The sequence below is a fragment of the Clinocottus analis genome, unplaced genomic scaffold (assembly GCF_023055335.1).
Source record: "Clinocottus analis isolate CAN_PGR_092001 unplaced genomic scaffold, fCliAna1.0.p SCAF_11, whole genome shotgun sequence".
Taxonomy (NCBI): Eukaryota; Metazoa; Chordata; class Actinopteri; order Perciformes; family Cottidae; genus Clinocottus; species Clinocottus analis.
Window position 1 is genome coordinate 17,509,258 of NW_027175832.1, and position 13,337 is coordinate 17,522,594.

At 45.7% G+C, this 13,337-nt stretch overlaps 1 protein-coding gene across 5 annotated transcripts in view; it reads right to left on the minus strand.

Annotated features, from left to right (window-relative positions):
- The window catches only part of agap3 (ArfGAP with GTPase domain, ankyrin repeat and PH domain 3), a 112,072-nt gene that overhangs the window by 59,338 nt on the left and 39,397 nt on the right, over window positions 1-13,337 (minus strand). For 4 of the 5 annotated variants that reach the window (XM_068603782.1, XM_068603774.1, XM_068603797.1 and 1 more), the window contains 2 exons: window positions 3,774-3,832; window positions 976-1,063 (listed from right to left, as the gene is read on the minus strand). In XM_068603782.1, the coding sequence (XP_068459883.1) occupies window positions 976-1,063; window positions 3,774-3,832 (147 nt within the window). Of the gene's footprint in view, window positions 1-975; window positions 1,064-3,773; window positions 3,833-9,512; window positions 11,963-13,337 lie in introns of those variants that run through there. The other variant, XM_068603765.1, reaches the window with a different exon arrangement.

The following is a 13,337-nucleotide window of genomic DNA, read 5'->3' on the forward strand; positions in this document are numbered from 1 at the left end:
TCAAAGATCATCAGTTAACTCCGGGTTTACCAACATCTCTGAGAGGAGGACTTACCTTTCAGGCCAGAAGAGGGCAATCTCATTATGACGCCGCTGATAAGCTGAAGAATATGTGGTTTTTTAATCTCACTGGAGAGGAACGCCGTTCTGAATGTAGAGCTTCTTAAACTAAAACTGAGAAACCGACCCATTAAGGATGGGTTAAAATGCAGAGAATACATTTCCCCTTGTGGGACTAATGAGGGACTTCAAATTAAAATAAAAAATAAAATCCCCAATAGCACATTCAGGAAGTGAACGGTTCACGATGTTCAATCCCAGAAAAGAAGGGATGCGGGTTTAGTTTTACCTTTGAGGTTGAATGAGTAATCTTCACAGCCCTTATTTACTGGAAGAGTTACGCTTTGTCATTATCTCACCAATCCCAGTGGAGGAGGAGAAAACTGATTCATCAAATTTAATCCAGCCACTTATCAGTTTTGGCGTTCGGAAGCGTGATTTAATCCAACACACAACGTTTCAGTACGAACATGTTCGAAAAAAAAACCCCACTCCAACACGGCACCATGCTTCATGTAAATATCCTAATGCACCCATCACCATATAATTATCCGTCTGTACACTGGAGCAATCAGTGCCAACCTGCTTGACTTTCTTCCAGTGTAAAACAAAAGAAAACTAATTTACCAGCTGGCAGGCTTCTGTACACTTTCATTAATCAAAAGATTTGGAGAAGACATCAGATTGCCATCAATCTAATAACGAGGCGGCTCGGAAATTTACGAGAGGCTGACACGCGGGCAACAAAAGGTGTTCCCTCGTCAGCGGTATTGTATATGACAAGCTGTGAGGTAAATTACACCGTGAACGCGCTGCATTAATTGCATTAATCTGAATGCGTGTGCTTTATCTTGAGCATCTGACACGTTTAAACAATCACCTCCATGACCTGCACCTCCAACAGCAGACTCTTACCTTCAGGAGACTCCTCCTGCACATATGTGCCTGTCAGGTACCGGTGGACCAAAGCAGACTTCCCGCTGGACAGATTTCCCACAATGCCCTGCAAGGCCGAGAGGAAAAAAAAAAAAATGCTGTGATTATCACTGACAGGCACAACATGGCAGGTACAAAAAGCAGAAGCATGAGTAGACTTTGAGGGGGCCGTGATGGGTGACCCGGCTCAAAGTCTTTGGTGTGTCTGTAGCTCTCGGCCTCGCTCAGCGACTCTATCCGCTGAGCGAGGCCACGGCGTGTTGTTTAAAGCGGCAGGAAAACCAGGTTAGTGGACCTCGTGTGCGAGACTTTGCTTGTGGTTGAGCTGCCGTTTCAAAGTTCAGGAATGACCTGAAACCTCAAACAGGTTCAGGCCAGGTATCGACGAACCGCATGTACTTTTAAATGACTCTACATATTGTAAGTAAAGAAGAATAACAAAATGGTTGCTCCTTGGCTGACAATTCTTAGTTTTTATTCCCATTAAGTGAAGCGTCACCTTTTAGAGCCCAACTGGCAAATACAGTGTCGACCATATTAGTTTAGTCCTCAGGGAAAAATCTAATATCACAATGTTTTTGATCAAATACCTCGATATCAACACTGCAACTATATCGTGAAAGAGTGAGATTGTTGATAAATAATTCTCAATAATGTAGAATTGATGACTAAGTGGTTAAAGAATAAATAATACAACACTCTGAACATGTTTACTTTAATAAAAGTTTCAAAACTAGGAAAAGGCCGCACATGTTGCCATTTTACAATAACAAATATCTAAGCTATCTGGTCTAATATCCCACTATTAGTATAAAACCTAAACATTGTGCAGCCCTGCATCGGTTTATATCCATTAGATTTATATTGACGTATATGTTAGAGTTCAAGTAACGATAAATTGCATCTGTCGTGTTGGTTGGGCTACGATCACACCGTGCAAACACGAAATAGACGAAGAATCAATTTTCCACTGTGACGGATCAGTCGATTTGAATTCCAGGCTGGTAGAAACTGACAAAATATGTTTTTATGGCACGATTAGAAAACGGTGGGAGGTTAATAGTAAGCACAATTGCTTTGTAGTCAATCCACAAAACCTAAAAAAAAAACACTATTTGGTTAAAACATTATGAGGAAAGTCCTCGAACATACTACGGCTCGGTTGCAATCCTTCCCCTACTTCCTGTCCCCGGTGTCTAGACCAACCCGAGCTCCAACGCCTTCAGGGTGATGCGTGGTGGAGGGTGGGCTGATGATGCCAGCGTGTCTGGGAAGAACAAAGGCTGCAACATGCCTCATCTCCTCCTCCTCCTCCTCCTCCTCCTCCTCTTCTTCTACCTCCTCCACCCAGCATCGCCCTCTTCTTCTTCAGATCATTAGTGGGTGTTAGAGTCAGGTATGGTTCTAATTATAGGGAAGTTGGAGGCTCAAGAGAAAAGATCGGTTTAAGGCCTTTCCCAGCCTTCCCTCTCTATAATTGAAGTATAAATACACCATGTGGTACCCCGGCAGAATAAACTATGAATAAGCTTTAAGTTAGCAAGTTGTGCGGCCAAAGCAATGAGTCAACAACAATCGACTTTGAATGCACCAGCGAACCAGTGTTCCTGCTGTTTTTCTACGGTTTGGCTTTGTGACATGCTGATATACTGCCTTTTGTAAAGTCCCACAGCTGTTTCAGCACTATTCCAGTACAAAACTCTTCTTTGTAGATGTATTTGATCTGGGAATATTTGAAGTTGGTGGATTTAATGATCAAAAGATGGCGGAAACGAGACTGACGCCTGACCACAGTTCAGGTTGCCGTCACAAAAAAAAACTACAATACCTCCGGTGCAGCTCAGTGTTTTAGAGGTCGCCTCATGCTATCATCACTTCAGCTAATCTGCAGGTAAATGTTTTGACCCCCGCTTTCTGTCATTATTACTGTGGCACCCAAAAGAAGAAAGGGAGTATGCCATCGTCAAAACAAAAAAGCTTCCGAACACAACTTCTTTTCATTACAGCAATTCTTTGAGAGTTTTGAAAAGAATGATGGCTTTTCTGAGGCCCTTCATTCAGTCTTTTATAGTCCATTTAACGAGGAAACATGTGTTGAAGCTCCTGATTAGCACCTGAGGAGCCTTAAGGGAACAGGGACGCATTTGAAGTGTTTGAAACCCCCCCCCCCATCCCCGCCTTAAAAAACTAGTTTGTCTTTGAGCTTGTGAACTCCCTCCTCCCCTTCCTCCTTCCCCCCTTTCAGTCTATTGAAGTTTTCTCTTTCGCATGGGGGGCAAACAATGAATTTCCCTGCAAACGGAAATATTATATCAACTGTCAGAACGGCGGAGTTCAGTTTCTAAAGGCTGCTAGTCTTCATGAGGGGAAAGCACTAAATCATGTGAGGATGTTAGTTGCTCATTTGGCAGCGGCTGTGTGTGTGCTTCACTGGCGGTGTGGGATCAGACCCAGGATGTGTCACCAGTCTAGCCCAAAACTGTCACTCATTTCGCGTCCTGCTGCAAGCCACCCTGCGTCCCCATGCCAACGCATCTCATTAAAAAAATCCCCCAGTACGTGCCAGGGGAAAAAAAAAATCCAGCCAATTTCTCAAGCGTTCCAGCTCGTGTAAAATGCTAAACCGGTGGCACACGGGCAGAACATGCTTCCCCATTGACATTTAAGACGATCATCGGCGACATGAAACACCAGAGGGTGAATGTAGACAGAGGTGGGCTGTTGGAAATATATGAAAGCTACTGTTAGAAATATACTTTAAAAAAAAAGTTACTCACCACTTTCAGCTCCGGCACTGACCGACTCAATGTCCATTCCTGGCTGTTGACGAAAGAGTCTAAAAGGAAAAGAGAGACGGAAAATAAATGAAGGCAGCATTGAAAGATCATCCATCTGTTTGAACTCATTTGACCTCAGCAGCAGATAATGTGATAGTAACAGCATTCCCCTTCAGATAGATGGTAAAGTACTTTACAGCTGCAGTTCATGGACTATCTGTCGCGTGTCCAACAAGTTTTATGATGTATTCAGCGCACGTATGGATATAAATAACTCCATCTGCAGTCTGGTCAGGTATTCAGGACACTTTGATGAGCTGGGGGATCGATTTTTTGTGAAATGTTTGAAATGGATGTTCAGCTTAGTTTCATCTATTTCTTTTCCATCATCTTTTTTTTTATTTCCTGCACACACAAAGCTCCACGGCTAACCAGCGGGATCGCTGAGGATCCGTGCTGCACCGAGCCGACTGAAGTTAAAAAGGTCAAACGGTTAGATAAAGACCTAGCCTTTGATAACGGGCAAACTTTCAACCTCGTCGTACACTTCAGGGGAATTTTTCACTGCACTTTACTCCAGAGGGATTCGAACAATATGATCAGAAAACTAGCAAAGAAACACATTTGAGCTGCAGCAAATGATCTGTTATGAGTTATTTTGAAGGCCGCAAAAGGACAAAAAAACTGGTTTCAACTGATGGGTATTGGCTGTTTTTTCCTACGGTAGTATATTGAACATTTTAATGTTAGAGTGATTTGGCATCTTTCATCATTTTCTTTTTTTAATAGCAATACACGGATGAATCAAAGAGGGTAATAAGCAGCTTAATGGAGAACACAACTAATGGAAGATCTGAAGCACATTCAAAGAAGGAAATGTTTCTCTTTCTCCATGACTCATTTTCTCATATCAAGTTGTGTTTATGCATTTACCATCCATAAAAACACAGGGCTGCCAAAAGGGGATTGTGAAACACTTGTGACACAGTGAGCACAATCTATGCAGTTCAATAAAACGGTTTCAACACAGGACAATCGCTGACGAGGATTTCGCTAATCCATTTCAAAAGACCGTCATTATCAGGCTTGAGTCAACTCGTTTTGGTCTTCCAGCGACATTCGGAGACTTGGGCTGAATAGTCGAGCAGTGGGAACGAGCGCTGTGAAGAACAACACGAGCCCTCAAGAGCTAAAAACACACATGACAACTCCACAAGCGGTGCCCGTTTCCCACAGAGATGGAGAACACGACGATGTGTCATAACAACTATTAGAACAAAGACCACCTTCCTGTTTTGGATCAAGGCTTTCTCACCATCTGAACCCTCCCCCAAGATGGAGCAGATACCATCTCCAATATAGGGTGGGGGGGAGTAGACTCCCTGTCTCCAGACAACAAGGTGTGTGATGCCAGGTGAAGCCCACACACTCCCTCCTTTTGTCTGAACCACAACAATTATGTGTTCAGGGATGCCATCGCAACAGCAAGCCCATTGGTTGCATCACCGCTGGTTTCCTTTTGCCCCCGAGGCGATAAAAGAATGACAGCATAAACGGCGAGGTAACCACCGCCACTACGATGCGGGTTTTGTAGTTCCTTTTCAAAGATGTACACTAAAAGCCCACATGACAAATGGCTGGGAGGGCCTAAACCAAACATTCTTTCATACTACAATTAGGGTAAAAGCACCCCTGCACTCACAAGCTCAAATGTTTACTTATTTCTGAGATCCACTTACAAAGAGCGTCACGCTGCTCCGGGTGTCTCACTTGTTGTGGGAGAGGAGAAGAGTTCACCTCCAACAGAAGAGCCATTCACCAAACCCTGTTAAGCCCTCTCTCTCAGTGTGGGTTTAACATGTCCGAACACGAGCGAAGACACCCGTCGGATTCAGTTTCAGGTCTCAGACGATATCGGATCAGGCTGCTGCCTAATTTTCCTGCATTTCCTTTCCTTCTTGTAAAGAACCTATTGTTTCCAAATGAATTCCCTGTACTGACTGCAATGTTTTTTTTTGGTTTTATTTATTTATATCACGTTAGTTTTCCCGTAATTAGAAGGGGGAGGGGTGGAGGTGAAAAACAGTCACAACTAGCAATTTGATAAAACGCATAAACGTTACCGCCTTTAGCACATAATGCAGAAAACCAACACTGACAAGTAATCAATGAATAGAGGAGTAAACAGACACTAAAGAGAGTATGTTTAAGGAAATACAAACAGTAAAAGGCCTCCGGTTGCATAGATGTTTTTCTCACGGTTCAAATAAATGCCAATCCATTGATAAGCATGCAGGGTAATGAAGTGTCACCAAAGGCCAACACATTGCATCTCTGGCACAACTCCCTCCCTCATTATTGATCATGACAACGCCACTTACGCTTTCAAGGACATAAAAGCACAAAACGAGAGGAAAGGAGCAGGAAATGAGACTTTTCCACAAAATTGGACAGGACCTGACACTTTGTGCATTACTCTTTTGAAGAAATAATCTTGTGTATTCCCTCTTGTGAACACACCCAATACATACCAAAACACAGAGAAAATGCCCGACTTGTTCAATCCATAGAGCAGAATATAGTACAACTAGTTTTGTCTCATGCAAGAAAGAAAAAAACCCTAATCGAATCCATGTGCTCGAGTTACGTCAGTATTCAAAAATGAGCACCCCTACATTACCGCGTCCCAGAATGCCTATGGAAACAGAGCCCCTGCATGTGTGTGACGCCTCGAGAGGACACCGGTGTCTTTGTCTCTGCGAGGGGGAAACTGTGTTGCCAGCTTGTTTGTTAGGTCTTTCACTTCACTGCTTGTGTCTACTCAGATAAAAATGACCATTGTGTGTAGCGAAGCACAATTCTCCCCCACACACACACTTATTCCCTTTTATGAGAAAAGAAAAAGCGAGCAGAAACCACATGCGTATGGTTGTCTGAGTGAGTGTGCATGTGCATACATACGTGCAATGGATCTGAAGTGTTTTTTTGGAATAAGAGGACAACCTTGAGGTCAAAACTTCCACTCCGACTTTCCAACCATGCTTTCCCACCATCATAAATTACAGAGCGAGACTTTAGCTAGCAATTACTTTTTCTACTCTGCTTGTAGGCCGACCTCATGGCCGACCGACATTCTCCCATCCCGACTTCTCTCATCATACCCCCCCCCCCTCTCTCTCTCGACGAAACGGTCCTGCAACCTCTTCCTGTTGTGTGACCCGGGCAGGAAAAAACTATCATCTCTGTTCTCCTGAGCCAACACCAACCTCTTCAGTGTGTCAAAAGGAGGAAAATGACAAACAACACTCAGCAGAGAACAAGGTAAACGCTCTGAATGGCCTGTCCTACTTAAAGCTACTTTAAGTTTTGTGTTATCTGCAGACAGGCATTGATCGCTTTCCTGAAAATAAATTGGACAACCTGGTTCAAACAAGGAGTCTTATTGAATATGTGGTTTACAAATTGGGTGAGGAGACATCTTGCAGCTCAATGCCCACGTTGACTGACTCGATTAAGACAAGGATGTGTCAGATTTATCTTATCTGCTCCCCAAAACATGTGAACAAACTAATGAAAACAATCAGCGCTGAACCAAAAGAGAAACAGAACAGCTTACAAAGTGAAGTAGGACCTCAAACTTCAAGCAAACTGTTTGTCAGCTTGTTTCCAGAACAGCAGGATCCTGCTCACCTACTCAACCGTAGTCCCGACGAACAAAATGTACCCTGGCTGAGAGTAGTGGCAGATGCTCAAACACGAGCTATCTTCAGATATTAACAGATTTCCCTCCGCTCATGCTTTTCAATATCTTGCCTTCTCCATATTTCTCCTGCAGCGGGTGAGGGGGCATCGTCACAGTGTTACTGTTTGTCCTGATTCCCTAGAAAGTGTCTATTTGTCTGGGACATAGTCACCTGCTGGGGAGTCTGGCACCACCCAACCCTGCTGGTATGAAATTTCCAACCGCAAAGTTAAGTTGCAAGAGGATATATTGTTGGCAGAAAGTCACAGAAAGTGTATGAGACGCAGCGAGGGAGAGAAGTGAAGGGAATTCCATCTTTGTTGATATTTTTCATGTCTGATTCCAGAAAAAAAGACGACAAACGCGGCGGGTTTCCTTTAAACTGTCAATAGGTAAAATGAGTCACGGCAAGTCAAAATAAATATGCATCAGTGAGAATTTTTCTGCAGAGACGTATTACAGAGTTCCATCTCCATTCTCAGCATTTCAACCCTTCAACAAGTTGAGTGGATTGCTGACCACCTAGGCCGCATTGTAGGCCACCCCTCCTCCCACCCAAAGACCCCCAGAGAGAGCCCCCATCCCAGCGCACGGTTCACTGATCACTCATGCCTCCACGGGCTCGACAGAGTGGCTTTGTTCGGCCACAGGTGGGGGTTGGGATGCAGTACGCACACCTCAAAACCCCATCACCCTAAATCCCCCCCCCCCCCCCTCCACAACTCTACACAAAACCTCACAAGACTTAGAAGTTGTCATCGAGAAGCTCTCGAAATGCGAGTGCGTGTGTGTGCATGAGTGTGTGTTTAGTTTTGAGAGTGCCGGGCAGTGTTCTGGATTTAATTTAGGAGCAAACACTTAGGCAGGTAGCAACAGGCGGCGAGGCCCGCCCAGAACACCTCACTCCACTCCAGTCTGATCGGCACACCTACATTCCTAATGCCTGACTTGAGCGACTCCGCTGTGGAGAAAATGGCCAAACACCACTTGACACTCCACCACAATAACAGGTATCCTTGGTAACACGTCATGTGAGAATACAAATACACTTGGAGATCAACCAGGTTGACCTCAGGACCCATTACGAGTGTCATGCTAGCATGAGAACAAAATATCTGCTCTGGTGGTTCAAAGGTTGGCTTAATGAGAATACACACAGGGTATGTGCGAGCCGGCTTTCGAAGTCATTAACTTGTCAAGGACAACTAATTGGGTCTTCGTGTGAAGGTGTGAAATTGGATCTTGACCCACAAAACATCACAAATCACAGCTATTAATGCAGGTGGTCGCAAGTATTTGCCTCCCTTCGGCCTGATCTTCCAGGCAGCTGGACAAACGCACTCCACTTTCAGATTCGTCCTTTAGTACAGTGCTCAAGTCGTCTTCCCCCCCCCCCCCCCTCCACCGACCCATCATTATAGCATGTAAGCCCTCTTAATTTAGCCCTGCTAGGCCGCCAAACAAATCCCCATTACAGCCACTAACTGCTTTAATGGTACCGCTTTAAGCCACATCTCTGTGAGGCCAGGAGACAGCATTATGTCCTGTGTGTGGGGAACACAGAGACAGAACCGGGGCTGTGCTACACCACAGTAAAACCACGGCAATATGCTGTGTTCTCATCGGTCACTGGTGATTTGAGTTGACTGTACTTACCTACTCATTTACTGAACTTCTGAAAATCTTATGCAAGGCAAATTAGTTGCTGTGTAAGTGCTTGCACACGGGCAGCTTACAACTGAAAAACACTGGAGAAATAAAGTACCCCGAAATAGAAATTCCAAAGGACTCTCTGGAACCAGACGTTTTTTTGAATGCCATCCAAACTCACAATTCCCCATGTGTTTTTCATTTGCCTGTCCTTCTAAAAGAAGAAGAAAAAAGAAAAAAGTGCACTTCCTTCTTTCTTTTGAGCTGTAACTTTCTGTGCATTGGAGGAGGGGCTGCAAATTGAGAACTGAGCTGAGAAATATATTCAGCAATCTTGCAGGTCTTACCTTGACCTTTGTGGGAGTCAATGCCTGCCAGAGTCACTATGGAGACTGGCTGTGACTTATTATTCCCTTCCAGGGGATATTGGCTGATTTCTTTGTTCCGGGGCTGCTGGGTTTCACATTTGCCACTGCACGGCTGCTCTTTCCTCCTGAAACGGTTGGCTATGAGCTGCCAGAAGCTTGGTTCTTCTTGAACTGGTTTGGCAGACAGTTTTGTTGGACAGAGGGGTACCTCCATTACCTTGACCTTTCCCATGCTGTGGTAATGAATGTACTGCATGCCCCCATCCTCAATCTGCTCACTGGAAGTTGGGAGCATTCTTCCTGTGAGGTACGAGAAAGGCCTTGGGGGCATTGTGTCCTCCTCGGCCGTGCCTTTAGTCCGAGAGTTCTCCTTCAATTCCCTTTCGGGTCCAAAAGGCACTTTCTCCCGGGGCCGAGTCCTCCTGATTCGCAGGCTGAGGCTCCTTCTTAAAGAGCCCAGTGTACTTTTCGAAGCTTCGGATTTACTGGATTTGGGAGACGATTTTGCATCATCACTATCGTTCTCCTTGCTCTTATCTGGAGACGCTTTGCCAAAAAACCTCCACCGGAAGCCCCCTTTGAGTAAGCCCCCTCCGTCGCTTCCTGTGCGGCTGCAGTTCCTCTGGCTGTCTATCTCATCATCCGAGCCCCTCTTTCTTAGCTCCAGTACCGTCATGCTGACGGGCCTGGGCATCCAGCCCCTCTGGCGGACCCTGGGGATCACCTCTTCGAGGGCCGAAGGCCGCTGAGCAACAACAGCATTGAGGCCATCCACAGCCCTCAACTCAGCCTTCCTGCTCCTGTTCTGCTGGTCCTGCTGGGTCCGGGTCTCGGACAGGACTGGACCGCCGGGGCCTGCCAGCATGCACACGCTCCTGGGCCTCCGTAGACGCCTTTCTTGTTCAAGTTGACAATCTCTTTGCTGCTTGACTGAGTCGCCATACATGCTCACCGGTCTCCTACCGAGCGGGGCTTCGTCCTGTCGCGACCTTCGCAACACGGCCCGGGGCAGAGAGCTATGTCCTGCAATAGTGCCATGTCCCCCCGAGACGAGCCCTGTGGCGTGGACGGTGGCAGATCGCGGCGCCGGGCTCTGAATGTGTTGCTTCCGTGCCTCCGTGTGAGCGGCCGACTCTGCCACGTCTCTGCCTTGCTGCGAAGAGCTACCTGAGTACCTGCAAGGTTGTTTCAAAAACCAGTCCGTCTTCATTTTTCCCTCCACCTCCTCCAACTCCTCCTCATTCTCCTCCACGACTACCTCCTCTCTTTGCCTCCCAGCTCTACCTGTGCAGCTCAGGGAGGGCCACCTGTCAAGCTCGTGCCGTGCCCTGCCCAGCCTCGGGCTGTTCTCCATTGGCACTATACTGATTTTCTCTTCTCCCGGCTGGCAATTCTCAACCAGGTTGTGGGCGACCAGGCCCATTCCCAGCTCTGACACCGGCGCATCTTCCTTTGTTTCGTTCAGGGTGACAGAGATGTGGTAAACGGTTTTCCCCTGTTGGCCAACAGCTGTACTCCTTGGGGTCACATCCACGGTCCCACTGCTAAGGAAGAGCATGGCACTTCACTCAAACTGATTCAGCTCGTACATCCTCGTTCACTAGCGTGTCGCACTGGCCAGTGCTCACATTCTGAGTAGCTGAGATTCAGCTCATGAAGTCCTTCATTTGAAGACCAAATTCCTATGCCAGGCATAATCCTTCACCTCTGACATAGAGGGGAAAAAAACTTCAAAGTTAGAGCAAAGCCTCGCTGCCACCTGCATCCTCTGGCTCCTTTCCTCACACAGGCATTTAGTTGGTAGCTGCTCTTTCCCCACACTTTGTTCCTCCTGCACAGAACAAAAGAAAATCTGGTTCTCCACCGCTTGTTTGGCAAGTCAAATCTGTGATAGTTGCAAAAGTTGCAACTTAAGAAAAATGAATCACCCTTCCTTCCTCTTTGGCAAGTTACGGACGGTGAGCAATCCCTGTTGTTGACGGTGCAGACAAACCCCTTAATCTCTGAGCTCTTGCCATGCAGAGCATGAGGGAGTGTGTCTCTGTTTGAACTTTCAGCTGCCTTCCAACCCACGGGACACATGGAAAACAAGGAATGGATCCCACAGGCTTTAAAACACGCCCTCCTGTTTTCTCCACAGCTGCTAGTCGCCCCCAAGAGACACACACAGAAAAAAAGTGAACACAAGATCGAGAGAAGACTGAGCTGATTACACACCGCCGCTGTCAACAAAGACCGCCACCCATGAATGGACTCTGTGTGTCTTCTGAGAACACAGAGAAGGGGGAGCAGAGAGAGCAGAGCTCTCCACATTTTAGAGACCACCACATTGTACTAATTAAAGGGTCTGGTATAGCTGTATTACTTAGGTTGTACAGAGTTTGGTCATATCTTTGAGAGGAGAAAAACTTACACAATATGAACAAAATGCCTGCCTCTCACTGCAGGAAAAGAGCAAACCTCGCCAGTGTTGGTAACATGAAGTATCCACACTGCTCCACACCACGCATCCAGCGGCTCCCACTACACAGCCCACACACAGTGGGAGAGCTCGAGTGTAATGGACCAAACTGAATTTTTCATTTCCCTTTTCCTCTTTTTCCACAGGTGTTGTGCTCAGCGAGGCTTTGCTGAACTGAAATTAGGGCCATGAAAACACATGCGGGGGGCCACGGACGGTATAAAGAGCTTCATGTGATGTGAACCCAGCCAGAATCTACCTGCTCGCCTCTGCGGCGCTCCGGTTGCAGTGCGCTTTGGGCTGGAACACTGCCCCTTTGTGGTCAGACAGAGGAAAGGGTAGGACACAGGAAACTAGGGGAATGTTCGCCAGAAGGTACATTGATATCAAAATAATGAAAATTGACCTCGACAGTGTTTTTTTTTAATGACACATCAGAACTGCCTGCTCTCTAAAATGAGATATTCTATTGTAAACTCTCATTACAGCGTTGCCTATATTAAATTTAACACAGGCGCATGATTATTTAGCTTATATTGCCTGTGAGGGAGAAAACCTACAACAAGATGACTGCCAATTCTCCGAGTGCGTCACTGTGGGAAATCAGGACTGCGTCACTGTGGGAAATCCAGTGTAACTATGAAGCTGTAAGCTGCAGTCCGAGCGTCACAGCAGCACTTGATTTAAAAAAAAAAAAACACCCCAAAGCCCTCGAATGGCTGAACCGTTGATAATTTCTTCAGATCGACAGAAAAACATGCTCCAAAATGATATTACTTTAAGTTCATCTGTATCAAGGCCACACCAGTCACAGCGCACAGTCACAGGTGTTTCTTGGCGCATTTTTTCCTCTTTTGTTTTCTTATCAGCAGACTGTGTGTCGTTGGAATGAAAACAATCAAAACTATTCAAGGTTTTGTTCCAGGATACTCGGTGCTTCACTTGATACTTCCTGGAGACACACATGCACAAGCAGGGATATGTTGGTGTTTCCTAGGACAGAGTATTAAGTATAGCCGTGGTTCTCAAGCTTTTTACATTGATGTGAAATATTTTTTAAACCAAGTGCAAAGCTTTTTGGGTTGAAAGAAAAGACAGCGCTGTCCCATCACCTTCTAATTTAAGATAGAAAATAAAATTGTTTCAGGACTTACACTTATATTTTATTGAATACGTATTAAAGAACAATTTTGGAAGGATTTTTTGATGGATGCTATTTTGAAATGGTTTTTTTTTTTTTTGGACAAATCTCACGTACCCGCATATGAGATCCACTGGAGTATAGTAGCAGTAAAATGTCAAGATTCCTTGATGGGGAAGTGCGGTCCTGTGTTAAGCTGTTA